This window comes from Felis catus, chromosome B3 (assembly GCF_018350175.1).
Source record: "Felis catus isolate Fca126 chromosome B3, F.catus_Fca126_mat1.0, whole genome shotgun sequence".
NCBI classification, from domain to species: domain Eukaryota; kingdom Metazoa; phylum Chordata; class Mammalia; order Carnivora; family Felidae; genus Felis; species Felis catus.
The window spans coordinates 18,206,509-18,226,825 of NC_058373.1; the positions used below are offsets into that span (position 1 = coordinate 18,206,509).

At 35.8% G+C, this 20,317-nt stretch overlaps 1 protein-coding gene across 8 annotated transcripts in view; it reads left to right on the top strand.

Annotated features, from left to right (window-relative positions):
- Positions 1 to 20,317, top strand: part of MEF2A (myocyte enhancer factor 2A) — a 163,799-nt gene that overhangs the window by 120,503 nt on the left and 22,979 nt on the right. For 4 of the 8 annotated variants that reach the window (XM_023254974.2, XM_023254973.2, XM_023254972.2 and 1 more), the window contains 4 exons: positions 5,835 to 5,972; positions 8,411 to 8,630; positions 9,367 to 9,426; positions 19,978 to 20,165. In XM_023254974.2, coding sequence (XP_023110742.2) covers positions 5,835 to 5,972; positions 8,411 to 8,630; positions 9,367 to 9,426; positions 19,978 to 20,165 — 606 coding nt within the window. Of the gene's footprint in view, positions 1 to 5,637; positions 5,770 to 5,834; positions 5,973 to 8,410; positions 8,631 to 9,366; positions 9,427 to 19,977; positions 20,166 to 20,317 lie in introns of all 8 variants that reach the window. The other 4 variants (XM_045058880.1, XM_023254975.2, XM_023254977.2 and 1 more) reach the window with 1 other exon arrangement.

Sequence of the window (20,317 nt, forward strand, 5' to 3'; positions counted from 1 at the left end):
AAGAAAATAATAGAAATTCTATTTATCCTAAAATATGCTTATTAATATTTAAAAAGATTGATATAATTTGTGCATATAAATTGTAAAATATAGGGACTATAGGTCTTCCAAATTTCAGATTAGATTTGAAAGGAAACATAATCATTACTCCTACAACTACAAAATGAATGTATATCAAAAGATTTTACTTACTTAACTAATGAGTGAACCAGTAAGATGTCACAACCAGTTCAAAGAAGAACTTAAAATACCACATATTAATAGTGGAAGGATGCTGAAATGAATTTATAGATGCAAGAAAACTGGTCAGCTTTTACAAGGTGATAATCAGTGATACTCCACAGGAAACACTTTCTATGAACAGGAATTATTTGCAGTCACTATTCATTTTCTGCAAGTTACCTAACATCCATCCCTACAGAGTTGTAAAGTAGATAAAACCTGAATGAAAGTTCTAGCCAGAATATGGTTTTCACTGTTTTTTCCTTAAATTGATATCAAAATTAAAAATTTCATAGCCTTCCTGTTGATGAGGTCTTTAATCAGTAGGTAGAAGGCTTTAAGTTCCTCTTCATTTAGCTAAAACTCATTTAATTAATACCAAAGATAAAAACAAAACCTTCTTTTACTTTTAAGTTTAATTTGGGCATCTCCAGCCCTTGGAGATTCCCTCCACCAGCTTGAATTTCACCTTAGACCTCACTTGCTTCAGATGGATAGGAACCCTGCTTCAGGAGATTGTGGGTTTACAGTTTTAGGCCATTGTACTACTCTCGATACTATGATATGAATAGCAATTTATGAATTGTCACAAGAATTAGCAATTGATTTGTGAATTGTCACAAGAATTAAGGATTATTCTCTTTTATTTCTTGAAGAAGAGTACTGATGAGTTGCAAGCCTTCTCTGATCATACATCCTTAATTTTTGATACTATAATAAATTAATACAAATCATTAATCAGTTAACCAAATATTTTCAAAAAATTTAACAGCACATTCATTTATTCCTATAAAAGCCCATACTCCATCTAATACCAAGTCCTAACAAGGGGTATTAGGAAGCTCTTTCCCCCTTGAGTTTACATTTACTATGAATCATAAGTCAAGGGTAGTTTTACTGTCATAACTGTTAAACAGTAATCTTCAAAAAAGATAAAGTTATGACTCTTAGATATAAAATGAACATGAGTCAAAGATTTTAACTCATGAATGACTGAGGGAACTGGAAAAAAAATGTTACAGCTGGTTAGTAGGTAAATCCAAAGATTAGACAAATACATAAGCCCATCAAGAAGGCAAAATAGGGGTGCCTGGGTGGCTTGGTCGGTTAAGCGTCGGACTTCAGCTCAGGTCATGATCTCGCAGTTCGTGAGTTCAAGCCCCGCGTCGGGCTCTGTGCTGACAGCTCAGAGCCTGGAGTCTGTTTCAGATTCTGTGTCTCCCTCTCTCTCTGCCCCTCCCCTGTTAATGCTCTGTCTCTCTCTGTCTCAAAAATAAATGTTAAAAAAAAATTTAAAAAAAAAAAAAAAAAAAAGAAGGCAAAATAAGTTTGCTTCATAGATGCAACAAAAAAAACTGACCTCTTCCATAGTGAGGAAAGAAGTCAGTTGAACCTCCATCAGACAGAATTTATTTGCATGTCTATCAACACTATTTCCATTACTATCAGTTTCAACAAATTAACTTCTGTCTCTACAGAGCTGTAAAATAGATCAAAGGCACAAATCCCATAGAGTCAGATAACCTAGAAGGATGTGCCCTGAACAATATGTAGCTTTCCATTGAAGACACTTAGCAGTTAATTTTTGATCCATTTAAATATCTTTTGGGGCTCCTGGATGGCTCAGTCGGTTGAGCATCCAGCTTGATTTCAGCTCAGGTCATGATCTCACAGTTCTGTTTGTAGGTTCAAGACCTATGTGGGGCTCTACGCTGATAGCATGGAGCCTGCTTGGGATTCTCTGTCTCCCATCTCTCTCTCTCTCTCTCTCTCTCTCTCTCTCTCTCTCTCTCTCTCTCTCTCTCTCTCTCTCTCTCAAAAATAAATAATCTTTGGGGCCCCTCAGTCAGTTAAGTGTTCAGCTCAGGTCATGATCTCGCTGTTTGTGAGTTTGAGCCCCGCATCAGGCTTTGTGCTGACAGCTCAGAGCCTGAAGCCTGCATCAGATCCTGTGTCTCCCTCTCTCTCTGTTCCTCCCCTGCTCGCACACACACACTCTCTCTCTCTCTCTCTCTCTCTCTCTCTCTCAAAAATAAAGATTTAAAAAAATTGTTTTAAATAAACTTTAAGAAATGAAAAACTAAAAATCTTTCAAAATCCGTGTTTACATAACTAATGTTACAGGTAAATGTTAGCTAAGGGCATTCATTATTTGAAACCTACATTTTATACCGTAGATGAAAGTATGTAGAAAGTACCTGACTGAATTGACCCAAAATACAAAAAGAAGAGCCATTAAAATTATAATACAGTTTAACTCTACTTGACAAGTAGAAATGTGTGTTTTTAAAGGTGCTTATTATTAGCTGCCCCTCCAAAAATAAAATTTTTCTTTTATGGAAATACACTGATGAAAATTATAGGTGCATTCATTTTAGGATTTTATTTAAGTGATCTTTGCAGTTAGAATCTTTTAATATATTTGGAACAGTGATACAAAAGAACATAGAATAAACATCAAGTTAGCTTAAATTGATTAATAATTGTTTAAGAAAATCAACTTAATGGTATACACCTGAAATTTGAAATTATTTTGGCGTAATTAAGTTTTCCCCTTAAGTTTGCCATAGTGTCACTGAAAACTTTGGGTTGTATGTGCAAGAATAAAGAACTTTTGAAGCACCGTTTACTTTAGAACGGAACAATATGATCATCAGTAATAGCTATAGAGCATGCACAGTGTGAGTACCCTTAATGAATTTTTTCCACTTAAAAGCAGATTCCTCAAAATGGTAGCTTTTCAGACTGTGTTTTCTTCATTGACCAAGTATTTTTCTTGTGGCTAACTTGAAGCATGTAAAAAACTGAAGCCAGCCTGGTTTTTACAGGCCTCGCCTGGCCTTGTTAATAGTTACAGCATTCCATTTGTTAGTACCTGTGACACAGGAGAAACTTTTACTGTTACGCTATGTGGTGATGATAAAGAAGACAGAAAAAGTCTTTTTATGGTAGTTGGGTCCTCAAAACAACTCTTTGTGTTCTGGTGATAAGAAGACACAAGTTGAATATCCACTAGAGGTACATGAGCTTGTTATCTGCAGAGCCGATATAGCCTCTTAAATTCCCTCACAATGACAGGAACCCCATCTGAAGTGAAGGCTTGCAGAGCTGGAGATACCAGAGCTCTGTTATTCCTCATGAGTACAAGTTCACCCTATTGTTGTAGAACAAAAATTTTGTGTGATTATTTTAAAAAGCCATATTCTTTTTCTTCAGTAAATTTAAAAGGGCTTCAAAGAGGCACATACTTGGTGGTTCCTGTTGGGGGAAGAGCAAGACTCTAAATTACCTAGTCTTAAGATACATGAATATGATGGGAAAATTTCTTAGAGATTTCAGGCTAGAATAAGTCAGCAAGTTCATGATGAAATCTGTGTAGGCATCAACTATATTTGTTTTGTTTCTAGGGCTGTGTAGTTTATGAGTTCATTGTGTTCCAGCATTCTGAGTGTTAACATCTTCATTGCTGATAGCAGCTTGCAGAGCTTTGGCAAGCAGAACTTGCTACCATGAACAGGAGAGAATACATGTCTCCATCCTTTAGTTCTAAACACCAGGACCTTTTATGGCTAAGTACACATAACAGTTTGTGTGGTTAGTTAGACCCAGAGAACTTAGAGCCAATGGTGCCAATGTTGGGGAAATAGGTGTAGAGTTTGCTCTGTGCTCATGCTGTCGTGGTGGAGGTTTCACGTATTGGTGTATGGGATTCCTGGTGCATGCCAAGTCATTTGAGAAGTTAACATCTCTCCACTTAGGATTTCTTAGGATTCTTTCAGCAAAGCAAAGTCACGTTGACTAAAGAGATGATGATGATGATAATAAATGGGTGAAATAATAATTTGACTACAGAAAAACCAAGAAAAAAATTCTTGAAGCTTAAACTATTGTGTATTTATATTCTTTTGAGGAAAAAAGTTATAGAATAAGCATAATTATTGTAAATCATGTTTTAAAGGATACCAAGATTTAGGGGCGCCTGGGTGGCTCAGTCGGTTGGGCCTCCAACTCAGTTTCAGCTTAGGTCATGATCTCACAGTTCATGAGTTCAAGCCCAAGCCCTGCATCAGGCTTGCTGCTGCCAGCATAGAGAGCCTGCTTTGGATCCTCTGTCGTCCTCGCTCTCTGCCGCTCCCCGACTTGTACTTTTTCTCTCAAAAATAAATAAAGTATTAAAAAAAATAAAGGATATCAAGATTTATTATTATGACTTAATTAAAAGTATACTTTACATCTAATTTAAATAATCATTTATTAACAAATTTATCTAGTACTTGTCTATTGATCAAACTTTGTTTCCCAATCAAATAAACTCTGTTAATTTACTTAGAAAATTTTAACTTCCCAAAACTTCTTAGTGTTGGCTGGAAAATCAACAAGTCTCAAAGCTATTGAAGCTATTGAACTCAGTAATTCTACTTTAAAATATGACCCATCAGGATTTTTAAAAATTTAGGAATTCTGGAAATTAATGTATCAGATTGTTAAGCCCTTGCTGTTAAAGTTACTCATTTAAATGGATGGACAAGTCATTTCTTGGTGACTTTAATGAAAAAAAAAATTAAAAATCAGAAAACCAACTCTTCATTATATTTTTGCCTCAAAGTAAGCAGAAAAAGAAGTCAACATAGAGTCCAGGAGGTACTTTGGTAACACTTAAGAAAGTTCCCCAGAAAGTCAATTCAGTGGATTAGATCAGCCCATGAAGAAGCTCTATAGAAAGAGCTAGCAAAAGGGGGAAAGATAGAGGCTAAACAACATTGTTTTTTTTTTTTTACAAGTTTTAAAAATATGGAAAATCACTAATATGTACATTCTGCAAAGGAGGGAGTCATTACTGTCTTATGTAAATAAGTATTTGGGTTTTTATGCTTCAAGATTATGTAGGAAAATCATAGTATTTAAGAACAAATTAGGAATGAAATTATTGGAATATGGTGCTAATTCTGGTGAATAGAAAAGACTCTCAGGTGAAAATCAGTTTCAATAGTTGAAGTTCCTGAAATGTTCATTCTATGAAGGTACTATGATAACTTCTCAGAGCATCATTTTGATACATTTCTATTTCAGTTCTCATACTCATTAGCCCCGTCAGATACGTTGATCAGGCTGTAATCATATTCAGGTTATAACTTCAGAGCTGTGAGTAATTTAGTATTCTCTAGGAAGTTTGGGAACAAACAATCCAAAGAAGTAAATATTCTTTTTTTTCTTAATGTACAGCGGGAGCATTCATTTTGCTTATATCTAAGGTTTACCTTATTTGAAGGATTAGAGTATACATTTGTGATCATTTAAAACCATTTCAGTGGCTCTTGTAATAATTCATTCAGTCTGTGCTCTCTTAATAAATTTTACAAAAAACTCATGGCAAGTTAGTGTCATTTGTGTGTGAATTTTCCAATTGTATTTCAGACTTTAAGAAAGAAAGGCCTTAATGGTTGTGAGAGCCCTGATGCTGACGATTACTTTGAGCACAGTCCACTCTCGGAGGACAGATTCAGCAAACTAAATGAAGATAGTGATTTTATTTTCAAACGAGGCCCTGTAAGTACTTTTACTTTACCTCTACTTTTTATTTGTTGATCCTTTTTGTTAACTTCATTATATAGGCTCTGAACAAGAAGGAACACAGAGGGTGCGACAGCCCAGACCCTGATACTTCCTATGTGCTAACTCCACATACAGAAGAAAAATATAAAAAAATTAATGAGGAATTTGATAATATGATGCGGAATCATAAAATCGCAGTGAGTACGAAAGTATGGTTTGTGCTTTTATCTTGTGCATGAAGAGATTGGCCACAGTTCTTATTTATTTTCACAGTGGGTGATGACACCAGTAAGTAGAAGGGGAAGAAATTTCATTAATTTTTTTTGGTTTCATAGAACTTTAAAATAAATTGGTTATAGTCTTATAATAGTGCATGTTCAGGGTCTTTAAACAAAGAAGTGAAGAGAAAACATCCTAATCCAAATTCTACTTCTTATCCCCTGTTCTAACTATCCCCTGCTCTCTCTTTGGGTAGAGCACCTAAACATCCTGGATTCCAGTTCTTTCATCTATAAAATGAATGAGTTGGTTTATGTAATTTAAAAGAAAAAAAATTGTTTTAATGTTTGTTTATTTTTGAGAGAGAGAGAGAGTGTGTGAGGGTGGCGAGGGGCAGAGAGAGAGAGAGAGAGGGAGACACAGAATCTGAAATAGGCTCCAGGCTCTGAGCTGTCAGCATAGAGCTTGATGTGGGTCTGGAACTCATGAACGGCGAGATCATGACCTGAGCCAAAGTCGAACGCTCAACCGAGCCACCTAGGCACCCCAGGTTTACATAATTTTTAAGGTCCCTTCTAGCTCTAAATTTCCATGATTTGTAAATACAAGGTGCATATAAGATTTCCCTTTCCCACTCACGACTTTTGAAAAATATTACATGTATTTTAAATCGATCTTGAGACTATAAAATCTGTAACAGATTTATTACAAATTTGGTGTTTCAGAATTATTTTGAATTATTTTGTATAGTTGATATAATAGTAGTAGCTTACCCTTTGGCTCTTTGTAATGTCCCAAAACTATTTAACAAAATCTGTCCAAACTCCTGGTCTTTCCTTATAGTGTACATATTGAGGAAGAAAGCCTTGGCTCAATTTTAATTTAAGGAAGCAATGTTTTTAAGCTGGTTGCAGAACAGATAGTTGGCTTAACATTCTTCTGTGCTCATGCATGTAACCATCATGGCAACCAGTACTTTTTGGAGTTCATGCTCCTTTGATAGTTCTTGAAAGAATTCTCATGGGAAGCTCATTGGGGAGAGCTGCTTAAGATAGCTATTCTGGATCTGATTTTCTAATGTTATTTATGTATTGTAGGCTTCATGGGACAAATTGGTTCCAATGCTGATATTTATTTCAGAGTTACTTATTATCAGAGTTAATTCTCTTAAAAAGTATGCCTTAAAGTATACATCATGGATTATTTCTTCAAAGTAATCTTCTATTATAAGAAGCTCATGAAAAATAAGTTTAAGGAAGTATTTTTGTGCTGATACCATTTATTATTCTTAAAAAACAAAACAGCAAACAATTAAATCCCTTCTGGCCTCATATGGATGTTGGTGACTTTGTAGTTAATGTTAAGCTGCAAAAATATTGTGTAAATAAAATTGCTTTACCTTTGAAAAAAATTATCATATATCCATTGTTTTATATCAGTTAATGAATTACTATAACTACTATTGGAAATAAGCTACTATTGAATAGAGTACATAAACTATTTATATTCTCCAACTTTGAATTAGCAGTGTTACCAGTCTTTGCAGTTACTGTTTTAAAATATGGGGAGAGGAAACCTTTTTCCTTTCTCTATAATAGAGATATTATAAGGAGAACTGTTATTTTCATGGTTAACAAGTATACTGTATGTGATCTATGGAGGAAATGCCAGAAGAAATAGGAAATATTATTTTAAGGGGGTGTGTGGAATGTTTAGGAGGAAAAGAAGATAGCATTTATAATATTTGTAATTTAATCTTCATACAATTTAAAGATGATAGGTTGTCAGTAGTAATTTTCCTGTGTAGATTGTTTCTTTGCATTTTCATTATACTCAGATTGCATTGCGTTGTGTATATATAACTTGATTTTTTTTTATTTTTCGTTTGTCCATTAAGACTGTCAGTCAATTAAATAAAACTAGGGCTTATTTATAATGTCCCACATTTGGTGTAATAAGTTCATAATATGTGTACATATTTTTCCCCTTTTGTTATACTTGTAGTTGCCTGATAGAAATGTAATGTTCCTAAACTGGTTTGCATTATTAAAGTGCTAATTTTACGCTTACTTGGTAACAGTGATATATTTTGTTATGTCTAAATTTGACAACACAACTTTAATATCAGTTTCTGACATTTAATTTTCATCTCTGAATATTTGAAATTATGTATGTATTAGCATATATGTATTCATATATAAATATTGAAATTGAAAAGGTTCATATCAAACATACTTATGTTCAAATACAGTTCCAAAGAAAGCAGCTTGAATCTGCAAATTTAGTAGGAAACTATCCTCTTCCTCTAATTTTAATAACTAGAGTTACTTTATCACATGAAAGTTTGTAAGTTATTACATTTAATATAGATGAAAACGAAACTAACAGTTTTTTCTTCCTTGTTCTTTATTTACAGCCTGGTTTACCACCTCAAAACTTCTCAATGTCTGTCACAGTCCCTGTGACCAGCCCTAATGCTTTGTCCTATACTAACCCAGGGAGTTCACTTGTGTCCCCGTCTTTGGCAGCCAGCTCAACATTAGCCGATTCAAGCATGCTGTCTCCACCTCAAGCCACGTTACACAGAAATGTGTCCCCTGGAGTCCCTCAGAGACCACCAAGTACTGGCAGTGCAGGTATGTAGTAATACCTATTCTGCTGATTCTTTCACAAAAAGGGTGGTAAAATGAATTACTAACATAAGCAGTTTCTTATTTTGCTACTCATAATTTTCTTTGATGAGCAAGAGTCACTGCTACATAATTGGCTCCATTTTAAAGAGTATTTTTGAAACTTTAATATGGGCTCTCTAACATCCTTTCAGGCACAGTGGAACGATACTACAGAATTTGCCATCTAGAATTTTCCTTATTATAGGAAAGCCATACTTTGACAGGCAGAAAATTTAATTAGCATATCATGAGCAAAGACTTGAAGTTTGGGTGTGAGCCAGTCATGTTAAAAATACTGAGAATAGATCTACCTGATTGGAGTTAGAGTTCATTAATTCAGCAAAAATTTGCAGTGCATTTACTTCTTCACACTTTGCAGTGCAGTGTCTCCTCTCCTTTAAATCCTAGATTGACTAGTACTCCATTAGCACTGCCCCATTCTCATCATTTTGCTATTTGATACTGATACAGGAAGGCATACACTTTAAGAGCTTGATAGGTGAGCTTACACACACACACACACACACACACACACACACACACACACACATTTAACTACATCATATTGCACAGTAATGCCAAATTCAGACGAGGCTAGTTTTTGTTTTTTAGGAAAGGAGTGCAGGTTACTTCATTCAGATAAGGAGAACCAATTCATATTCATTCTTTGCCCTCTCTCTTCTCTCTGTAACGTTTTTAGGTGGGATGTTGAGCACTTCAGACCTCACAGTGCCAAATGGAGCCGGAAGCAGCCCAGTGGGTGCGTGAATTACTCCTGTTTTCACTTTGTAGACATATATCCTATGTGAGATGAAAGGAATATTGTACATCAAATAACGCCTTCTGCCAAGTGAAGAGCTAAAAATGGGGTATATGATCAGAATAGACATGTCCCTTTGTAGACTTAATTGTCTTCTGAGGAGTACTTTTACTAATACTTAACATTTTTTAATAACAACCCTGCTCTATTCTTTATACCTTGGCCTCAAGTGCCTCCTTCATAGCAGATATTGTTCTTTGCTAGAGACAAAATTGCCTTAATACAGTTTTTTCATCAAGCCAATTTCTTACACAGAGAAGCTTTCTGTATCATCTATTCTCACCAAACTTAGACTATTAGCAGACCGATACATCTTACAGTAAGTAGCATGAAATGTTTTTGGAGTGATTGCAGTACACAGAAATGGTGGACCTAATTTTAGAGCTACAAAGAGAGTTGAGGAGTTTGTCTTTGAGGGATCTGTTTTGGTGGCCATGTGTAGAACATTCACATATTTTCACAGTTGCTGCCAAATTGGCTTTTTTGCTTTGGCATCCTTTCTAAAGATGACCAGCAAGTTTAAACACATTGTGAAGGTGTCACCCAACGTTGATGTGCCAGTAAAGATAGATTGTGAACTGAGCATTACAGAAATATGGTATGTATGTTAAAGAGTTAGAAGAATAACTGTATCCCTTTGGATAATCATCACATTAAGTGGTCTTGGTCTCTTAATCTGGGATAATGACAGTTGTCATCACTGTTATCTAAAAACAAGGGTGGGAACTTCCTCCCTGCTTTTAGGTATTGTGTGTCCTTGGAGACTTCTGAACATAGATCTCTTATCGGAAAGATCCCAATTGCATGTATGCAGCCCATTCATTCTACAAAAATGTAAGGAGCTTCTGCCTCAAGAAAATTAATGGAGATCATTGAATAATTTAAAATGATGAGAAAAAACAGATATTGTTGAGATAAGTTATAAAACATACAGTGACCTAAAGTAGGAATAAGTGCCTAATTATGTCTGCCCCTATATTAATAGCTGTTTGAATGGAATTAAATATAAGACCCATTGTTGGATCTTTTTGAACAGATAATTCATTGTGGAAAAATTCATAAAGGTCTTAACAGTTATACATGAGGACTGCTATACTGGTACATGTATTTCCAGATATTTAGAGTTTATTTCAGTTCCATTTTAGTTATTTGCATGCCCATATACTCTTCATGTTAAATTTTCCCATATGCTTTTATTCCCCCAAGACTTCCTTTCCCTTCTACTTCCTAGCCTGGTTAAGGCTGGAATCAAACATTTCTATTTCATTTAATGTTAATTTTAACTAGTTCTTGGTTTTATTTTCAAAATTCGTTTTATTTCATGGAGTTTACTCTTTGATGATTTCTAATGTGTTTTTGCATTGCCTTTACTTTTTTTTTCATCCTCTGACATTGTAAACACGGTTCTTCCTCCTGTCAAACAAGTGTTTCACTTCTCTCCTCATTTTTTTCCTTATACTTCCCACATTTCCTAAAGGCTTTTTCACGGTTTTTTTTTTCTTGTCTGCATGCAACTATAAATCTAAAATTTGTCTCTGCTGCTCAGTTTTCTGTGTTCCCTTTGGTAATTTGAAACTCAGACTTTGTCATTGTCCTAATTTGACCTTCTGCATGTAACCCTGTTTTTTTTTTTTTTTTTTTTCCATTCAGTCTCTTTTTTTGTAAGCCTCCCCCACATCTGGACCCTCCTGTTTAGAGGGCTGCATGATCGCAGTCCTTAGATCATGGCATATCACCACTGGTTTATATGGAGCATCTCAATGTTATTTATTAATCCCTCTTACACCTGTGTTGCATTCCTGTTCCCTTCTTCCCCCATCATAGGCAACCACCTTAGTGTGCTAGTGTTAGTAGTGTTAATAATCGTGATTAGCAAACATGAATTTGTATTAACATTTAAAATTTAATTAAAATATTTTAAGTGCTTAGTGAGTTATTTAAAAGTCTGTTTCCATTATTACTTGTACACAGATAAATCCTGCTTCTTAGGGCACACCTCAGCATCTCCTAACACACGAGATTGGCTATCTTGATTCTTCATTAGTTCCTACTCCTATACGCCTAGTTTTATATATATCAGGTGTAATTTTACTTATTCTACTTGTGTTTGGATTGTATTCTAAATGGCTTGTGTGTTATAACTGGTTTTTAATATATGCTACCTCAGAATTAGACTTAACTGAGGAGACCTCTTATGTCACTTAGTTTGGAGACCAGCTGGAAGTGGTTATTTCTGTGCAGTACTTGGAGCATACATGAGTTTAATGTGCTTCTTGCTATAAATTTTCCTATTAAAATAAATGGTCTTTCATAGGTATTTTAGGCATGGTATTTTGTGAGAGAGAGTCAGATAATACATTTTAGCTTATTTTCAACAATGGTGCCATTTTGGTTTAGTAGTTTGGAAAAATAGTTTAAACTCATTTTTTACCTAAATAAAGTCTTTATGAATGAAAAGATTAAACAGTTAAAATTTCCAGAGAAATGCAGAAGAAAAAATATTAAAAGATATGGGTATGGTTTTTTTTTTTTTAATTTTTTAAAAAGTTTTATTTATTTTGAGAGAGAGAGAGCATGAGCAGGGGAAGGGCAGAGAGAGGGAGAGAGAAAATCCCAAGCAGGCGCTGCTGTCGAATCCCCCAACACAGGGCTCGAACTCACCAACCATGAGATGATCTGAGGTAAAATCAAGAGTCAGATACTTAACTGACTGAGCCACCCAGGTGCCTCATGTTTTCTAATGTGTATTTTTCAAGGTATGTTTCTACATGTTTGATAAACCTTGTGCTAAATGAAATTAAACAACTTTCTTCTCTGTAGGACATTCAGAACCTTTAAAATGTTAATCTGTTTTGTGAGTCATTAAACTTAGTGTATAAATATGGTTACTCAAAGTGATTTCATAATCGAACCCTTAATTTTTTTCCCTCATGAAAAAGCATCTTTCATAATTAGTGCCATATAAAACATTTTGGGAAATCTTGCTTCTGATCTTAATATACATAGAAAAGCATTTTTGAGTGTGAAGACTTCCATAAGTTGAAATTGAGGTTTAATAAAAGAAACAAGACTATCAGGGTTGTGCTGTGTTAATAGCAGAGCTGTTCATTGGGATCAGCCCTTGCACTGAAGACAGTTAGAAATGCTGGGGAAAACATTTTTAAAATCTGCATGAAGCATTTGAGAACTAACAAGATAGTGAAGCATTTCTGGCTCAAGATCCAGGGAATGACAGAGACTTCAGGAGGGTGAGCCCAGCATTTATGACTACTTTTCCTCAGGTGGTATTTGCCACTTCCACAGTGGGGTGCTTCAGAAGCAGAGGATGACAGCCTGAGAAACCCAGGGGGACAGAGAGATCAAAGTTCAGGGTCCACAAAGAGTTGGGAGGGCCCAAATGTGTTCTTGTCCCCTTGTGTTGAGACCCCAAAAGGCGGGACCAGAGAAGTAGAGTGAATCAGAGTTTAACAATCCCTTGTAGTAGCTATGGCATCCCACTTTCTGAAGTTAGACTGTGGTCATCTATGCTTATAGTACAGGATAAACATTCTTTTCAATATCTGTGTTTTACATTAAAAAAAAATGTTGTTATACAAAAAATGAAGAATGACCACATGCTGGGCCGCAAAAACTCTCAGCAAATTTCAGAGAATTTAATCATATGGAGATAAATCTCTGGTGACAGAATAATTCAGCTAGCAACCAATATCCAAAGATGCTTGTTTAAAACAAATGTTCTATACATAACATGTATAATAGCTTACTGTGGCATTCCAGGCTTAGAGACTTGTAATGAGCCACTTCCAGATAGCTTCGCTTCACCTTTAAACTGTCACATTTTTACTGATCCTGTCATTTTCAAATGCATAATACTTTTATAGATGAGCCCTCCATTTGCCTTATTCTTATTTTAATTTTTGTTGAGTCTTCTGCTCTCCAGAAGATAGGATGCTTCGGGCCCGTGTCAGAGTGAAAGCAGAAGCATCCTTGAACTTTTTAATTTAAGCATTGAACAAACTCTGGATAGGGAAAGACATTAACCAGGAAACTAGAGGAAACCTAACCATGAAAGGAATCTTTGTTCATCAAAAACACCATGAAGAGAATGAAAAGGCAAGATAGAGTGGGAAAATATAGGGGTGTGTATGTGTGTGTGTGTGTGTGTGTGTATAAAACAGAGGGCTTTTTATGAAGAATACTATAAGTCATCACGAAAAAGAAAATCTGATTTTTTAAAATCGCACGAGAACACAAACATTTCACAAGAGAAGCTCTCCAGGTGTCTAGTAAACATGTGACAAAATGCTCATAAGAACCAATTGAGGTCTTGCTGGCAGGGTGTTGGGTGGGGAGAAGGACTAAAGGGGTGAGGGTCCTAAAGGAGTCAGACACTTGTTGGGATGAGCACTGAGTGTTATATGTAAGCGATGAATCACTGAATTCTATTCCTGAAATTATTATTACACTATATGTTAACTCACTTGGACTTAAATTTAAATAAATAAATAAAAAGATGCTTATTCTCAGTAACCAAGGAAATGCAAAACTAAAGCCACAGATAGCATTATACACCTAACAGAATGGCCTTGGAATAGGCAGATAATACCAAGTGTTGACAAGCTATGGAAAAATTCAAACTCATATGCTGATGATGGCAGTACAGATTGGTGCAGCCATTTTGACATTGTCTACTATAGGTGTAGATGTGTGTATTCTACAGTGAACCATTTTTACTCATCTTTATATGCTGTAGAGAAATGCATGGGTATACCATGAGCACCAAGAGAGATGTAAAGGAATGTGCGTGGTATTATTTGTTACAACCAACATCTAGAAATAATCCAAATTTGTATCAACAGTAGAACAAATAAAGTGATAGTACATTTATATGAAGAAATACTATACTGTAACAAAAAGGAAGACATGACAGCAGTAATTAACAGTGTGGATGAATTTACCAAACTATTATTGAATGAGAGACAATAGATGCAAATACAAATTGGTTCCATTCAAATACAGTGTGAAAAGGAGGCGAGCAAAATTACAGTGCTAAGGATGCATGTATAGATAGGTGGTAAAACTATAAAGAAAAACAAGTTACTGTAAAAATCACAATACTGGTTACTTTGGGTAGGTGGACAATAGTAATGTTTTGGGGGGCCCAATTATAGAGACTTTGGGGGTTTGGCAATATTCTTTTTCCTGATCTAATGGGTATGTGGATGTTCACTTTATGATAAGTCCTTTTTTTTTTTTTAATATAATTTATTGTCAAATTGGCTTACATACAACACCTGGTGCTCATGCCAACAAGTGTCTCCTCAGTGCCCATCACCCATTTTCCCTCTCCCCTACACTCCCCCAGAAAAGTCCTTGATCTTTGAAGTTTTTGTTTTGTGCACCATTTTGTATTATGTGTTACGTTAATACAAGTTTTTAAAATAAACATAATACATTTGATTTTAAAAAGGAATTATAAACCACCAATGTGGAGGCACTTTTAAAATTATGAGAGAATGTAATGTACATAGTTGTTATACTATTAATTCCAAAATCTAGAGAGAAAAAAATTGACACATACACACATTCATACTCTCAGAAAGACTCAGCAGTCTTTGAGTCTCTGGGTGTTACTGCCCACATGCAGCAGCTAGACGTGCAGCCCCATCTTGAGATCAGGAAGCAAGTCGGTGTAAGAGGACAGGCCAACAAGCCTAGGATGGCAGAGTGGAAAGCTGGAAAGTTCTAGGTCCGCTACATTGAGCTGCTAAAACCACTGAGCCTGCAACCACTTTACCCCCAGTCTTCTGTGAGATAAAAATTTTCTCATTTCTTAAGAGAAAAAGTAAGGTAAAATACAAGTCAGAAGTAGGGGAATATTTAATAAGCAGATAAGCATTTATGTACCTAAATGAAAGAAAGAAACCAACTTCAATTTCAAAAATTGAAAGGCTGTATCAGGAGATTTAAATAAAAATGGCAAAGAAAAACAACTTACTAATTGCCAACTATTACCACCTTTTTATTGTGACATGGAGAGCTGATGAAGGGATGTTGAAACTGATGATCTCATGTGCTTATGGCATTGTAGCAATCTTTCTAGAAAGATTTTGGCAAGGTGTTTCAGTAGTCATAAAAATGTTTATGCCTCTGAGCCCACTAATCCCATTTCTGGGACTCTCCTAAAGAAATAAACTAGAATATACAAAGTTTCACTGCAACATTATTTAGAGTAGTGAACAATAGGAAGAAACCAACGTATTCTACAGTATGAAAATTATGTAGATTAAAATTTTCAGCTGAATTCCTTTTGAGTTGTGATTTAAAACTGCAAAAAAAAAAAAAAAAAAAAAAACCATGCTTATGGAAAATTCAAAGGAAGGGAAATCCAAACTGATTATCATAGTTGTGTTGGGATGGTGGAAGTAGGAGTCTTCCCTCTCGTTTTCTACTTTATAAACTTTCTATGATGCTATATTGATACGGTATCTCCACAGTCATAAAACTTTTATTATAGTAAATGAATTAGAGTATTCATTTGTGTTTCCTTGTAACGTGATAATTTTTTGTCTTCAAGCTATGTCATTGTCTAAGTGAAACCAGTGTTGTCCATACTGTAAATTGTGGCCATCCTCCATAGTGGCAATCTGATTTGGCTTACTAGACATATTTCTCTGTGGAAAATTTACATTTAATACTTAGATAATTTGTAGTTCATATGACTTCAGGAATTCCTTTTAACTTTGGGCTTGTGTTTAAAGATCAAGTGTAGAATCAAGTCTCTGATTTCCAGCAGTTTTGCTTTGTAAAAACATTTTGAGAAAGAGAAAATATATATATACCAGACTAGTATATAGAAAGGCTCAAGAAGCTCTTGGAATTGTTTAGGGGTGAGTGAAAGTAACATGTAACGGCTTGCAGAGTAGCAGAGGCAGCGGCAGTTAAAGAGAAGATGGATGAAGTGAAAAACATTGTAAAGCAAGAATAGCAGGGCTTGAGCCCTGTGAAAGTGGGATGGAAGTGACTGGGGATGGCAGTAGTACAGGAGTTTAAACAGGTTGTGTTAGAGATGACAGCAGCATATGTGGGGAAAAGGCCACTAGATGGTTGCATGTGAACTTGAAGTGAGATATAAAGCAGAAGCACAGATGTAAGAGGTACACTGAGGCAGTGGTTAAAGCCAGGGGGTGCATGAAGTCTCTGAAGGAGGAGAAGCCTCTTTGGGGCTGTCCACATGGGATAGATTGAGAGGGCGAATACAGTATACAGGAAAAGAAGCAGCAGGATTTCATGAGCATTGTCTGTTGTAGATACGCGTTTCTAATGGACAGAATCCATGCTCTCTATCATACGGGAATTTCCACTGAATCAAGTAAATATGTCATCGTTATTTTATTTTTGTCATCAATAATCTTGAAACTCATGGGCTTTTTTACTTTTAGAAACCTCATCAACTCATTCTTTATAAAAATACAATTTTACAGGCTTTTAAAATGCTTATTTACTGAATAATCAGCTGAAACTGTCAGGTTTTATGAAAATTTGTCAAATGTGATAAAATCAGTTCTTGAACCTTGCTTTGAATGAGTTTTTCAGAATCTTTTGAGATTTTCAAAAGTCTTTGCATGTCAGTTCAACTTCTGAATTTAATTCATAATAATAAGACATTAAAGGCATCACTGTCTACAATTTAGCCCTAAAAGAGTAGTATTAAGGACATGGAGTGCTTTCCAGCCACTTAATGCATTATGTCAGCTGATATGATATTCTGAAATATGAGCCAGACTGATATAATTGAATGATATGCCTCAGAGCTATAGGACCATAAGTGAAATTAGCTTTGTTAGGTTTCAAGAGGCATTGGTACGCAGTTTGCTCAAGAGCATTTGTATCATGTATTATGTCAGGGTGTAATTTACCTTAATACCTAAAAACACATTTTAATAATAATCACATTAAATTGGGTTTATCCATTTAGAATTGGTACTGCAGTTCTTAAATTTATAGACTATGTCAACATGAGTTATATCCTGAAGGTATTTGCCTTAAAAATCTATCTCAATGATATCTTCATTTTGTCATAAAAAGTGAATAGGAAGTAAGAAATATATTAAGATAGCATATTGCTACACTTTACAAAATCACAAATAGTGCATATAAGGTTATCATGTTTCAGGCTGGCAAGTTACCCAACACTTACATCATCCTGTAATAATTATCTGCTGCAGACTCTGACTTCACACTAAAAAATACCATGCTTTTAGATTCTCTTCACTCTGGGTTGCTATGGTATTATGTGTAGCTTTTCAGCACCATAGACTCCACATGGGAAGAGAGTATAGAGCTTCCTGATAATGCATTCTTCTAAATTATCCTCAGATCATCTCGTAATGTATTTGAGAAAAAATACTGCCTTACCCTTCAGATTTGAGTACAAATCAGGCAAATAAGAATCTTCTCAATGTTATCAAAGAGATGACAAATGTATATTTGTGCCTGTTAATTAAGAGAAACGTTAATCTGTACTTGTTAATCTAATATTCTGTTAGTTCCTATCACACCCCCTATTTTTGAACAATCTTTGATAAGCAGTTTTTATCCAGATGGCTTGTTTAGCAGTTACTTCTGCCCAGTGCATGGATGCGCTCCACTCCACAGGGGATGGCCTGGGGAGGAGATTGCTTAATAGCACTGCTTTCTGAAGCTTAGCAGAACATAGGAATTGCTCTCTGGGGTGTGGAAAGGAGATTCGGCCCAGACTTAATACGTACTGCTTCAAGATAATGGAAATTGCCTCATAAGGTTAACTGAAATACCAGTCCCCACAGCAAAATTAAATCACATAAATGAATTAAAACTGGTGTCCCTTGGTAAAAGTGTCAGAGAAAGCAGGAGGAGTTGGGGGAGAGTGAGGTGTAGGGGAGAGGAAACACTGATCATCTGGAATCCTGACACGTTGAATGACAGCTGCTGCAGAGATAGACCAGTTCCCAAGGGCCATACCTCACCGCGGTTTTCTTTGTCCATTGAAAATGCACTGGTCAGGATTCAATAAAGTTGATCATACCACATTGTCAAACATCAATTTTTAGTTACTCATATAAATAATTCACCTAAATAACATGTTTTTCAAACTCTGAATATGTTATAAGCAGATATATCAAAGCATCCATTTTCTTCAGTTGTTTATCTTTAAGAACTTAATCCATCTCTTTCCAGTTATATTTTTAAAATTTTCGAATTCCCCTATCTTTTAATCAGTTGCCTCTATTCATTATAATACTATTGCTGAAAATATTTTATAATCCACCAACTGCTGTCTGGATTGTAAATGGCTTTAAATAATAGTTCTGTTCCATTCAAGAAACTTTTGTAGATTTAAAATGTTCTGATAACCCAATACAAATGCTCTTAAAGTGAAAAACATGTAATACATAATTGTTTTTCGTCATTAACTCATTGCAGTTCTTTGAGACCCATCATTTTACTTCTTGGCAACTCAGGATGCAGTTCCTTCTCTGTCAGCTTTTTCCTCATTCTGGCTTTCTTCTGAGTCTCAAAATGGCTGGAGAATAAAATGCTTCCTCCGTTGTCCTTGGAGGAATGCAGGAGCTTCCCTCACCACCACAGAACAGCTTCTCTACTTAGGATCTGATTGGACATTCCTGGATCCCCTCACTGTGGTGAGGGAGGGAGAATGCCTCCATACTCACTGGCTTGGCTTGGACCTATTGCCAAGCAGTGATTGAAGTGGAGTCAGCCACCCAAACCACAAGGCTGTTACACAGGAGGCCTAGGATGACTGCGCTCTCCAGGAAAATAGGGATGATCTCTTACATTTGTCTTGTAGCTCAAATGATGCCCAAAAGGACTGTATATCTGGAACATACACCACAAGATATCCATTTCCTTATTTCCTCTAATAGAGTTCTTTTAGGGAAGTTGAAAAGCAGGAATAAGATGATTAAAGTCAGACAGACCACAGATATTTAATGAAGACCTTACCAGCAGCCAAAGAAATGGAGCAGGTAGCGGTAGAGCAATAAGGAACAAGTACTTGGTGAAAACAAAGCAGTAGAGCTGAGTGCTCAGGAAGCTGCAGTGAAGGAGTTGCCCTGGTCACTAGTTCAGGCCCTGAACTAGTAGGAGTGCCTCTGCCACAGGGATGAATGACTAGGCTGGTCTCAAGCAGTTTCTTAAAATAGCTCCGTTATCTCAGTCCCCAGTAGGAGATGCCTTGTGTTTTAAGTATCTCTCCCAGTAGGTTCAAGCAGTAAGACTAAAAACAAGTGACATAAGTCTTCAGTTTTATATGTATTTCAGATTTGAGTTGATCTTTTTGCTTATTTGGGGGTTGATATTTTTGCTCCTAATGAGTTGTGTTATAAAATTTATTTGTAAAACCAGGACTAGGGAAAACTTGTTTCATATTTGTACCAGAGTATTTTGATGACTCTTTACATGTTAATGAAGGATATTTCCTTTTTCCAGGGAATGGATTTGTAAACTCCAGAGCTTCTCCAAATTTGATTGGAACTACTGGTGCAAACAGTTTAGGCAAAGTCATGCCTACAAAGTCTCCCCCTCCTCCCGGTGGCGGCAATCTTGGAATGAACAGTCGAAAACCAGATCTTCGCGTTGTCATCCCTCCTTCAAGCAAGGGCATGATGCCTCCCCTGGTACATTAAATTTTTCTTCACCTTAATTCTTTGAGACACATTTTATACAGCCAGACTATGTTTTCCTTTGGAATTTTCTGTACTGCCATAGAATCTAGACCCTTTCCTAATGAATGTTTCTATTTGAAGTTAGCGTTTGAAGAGGCAAAGCT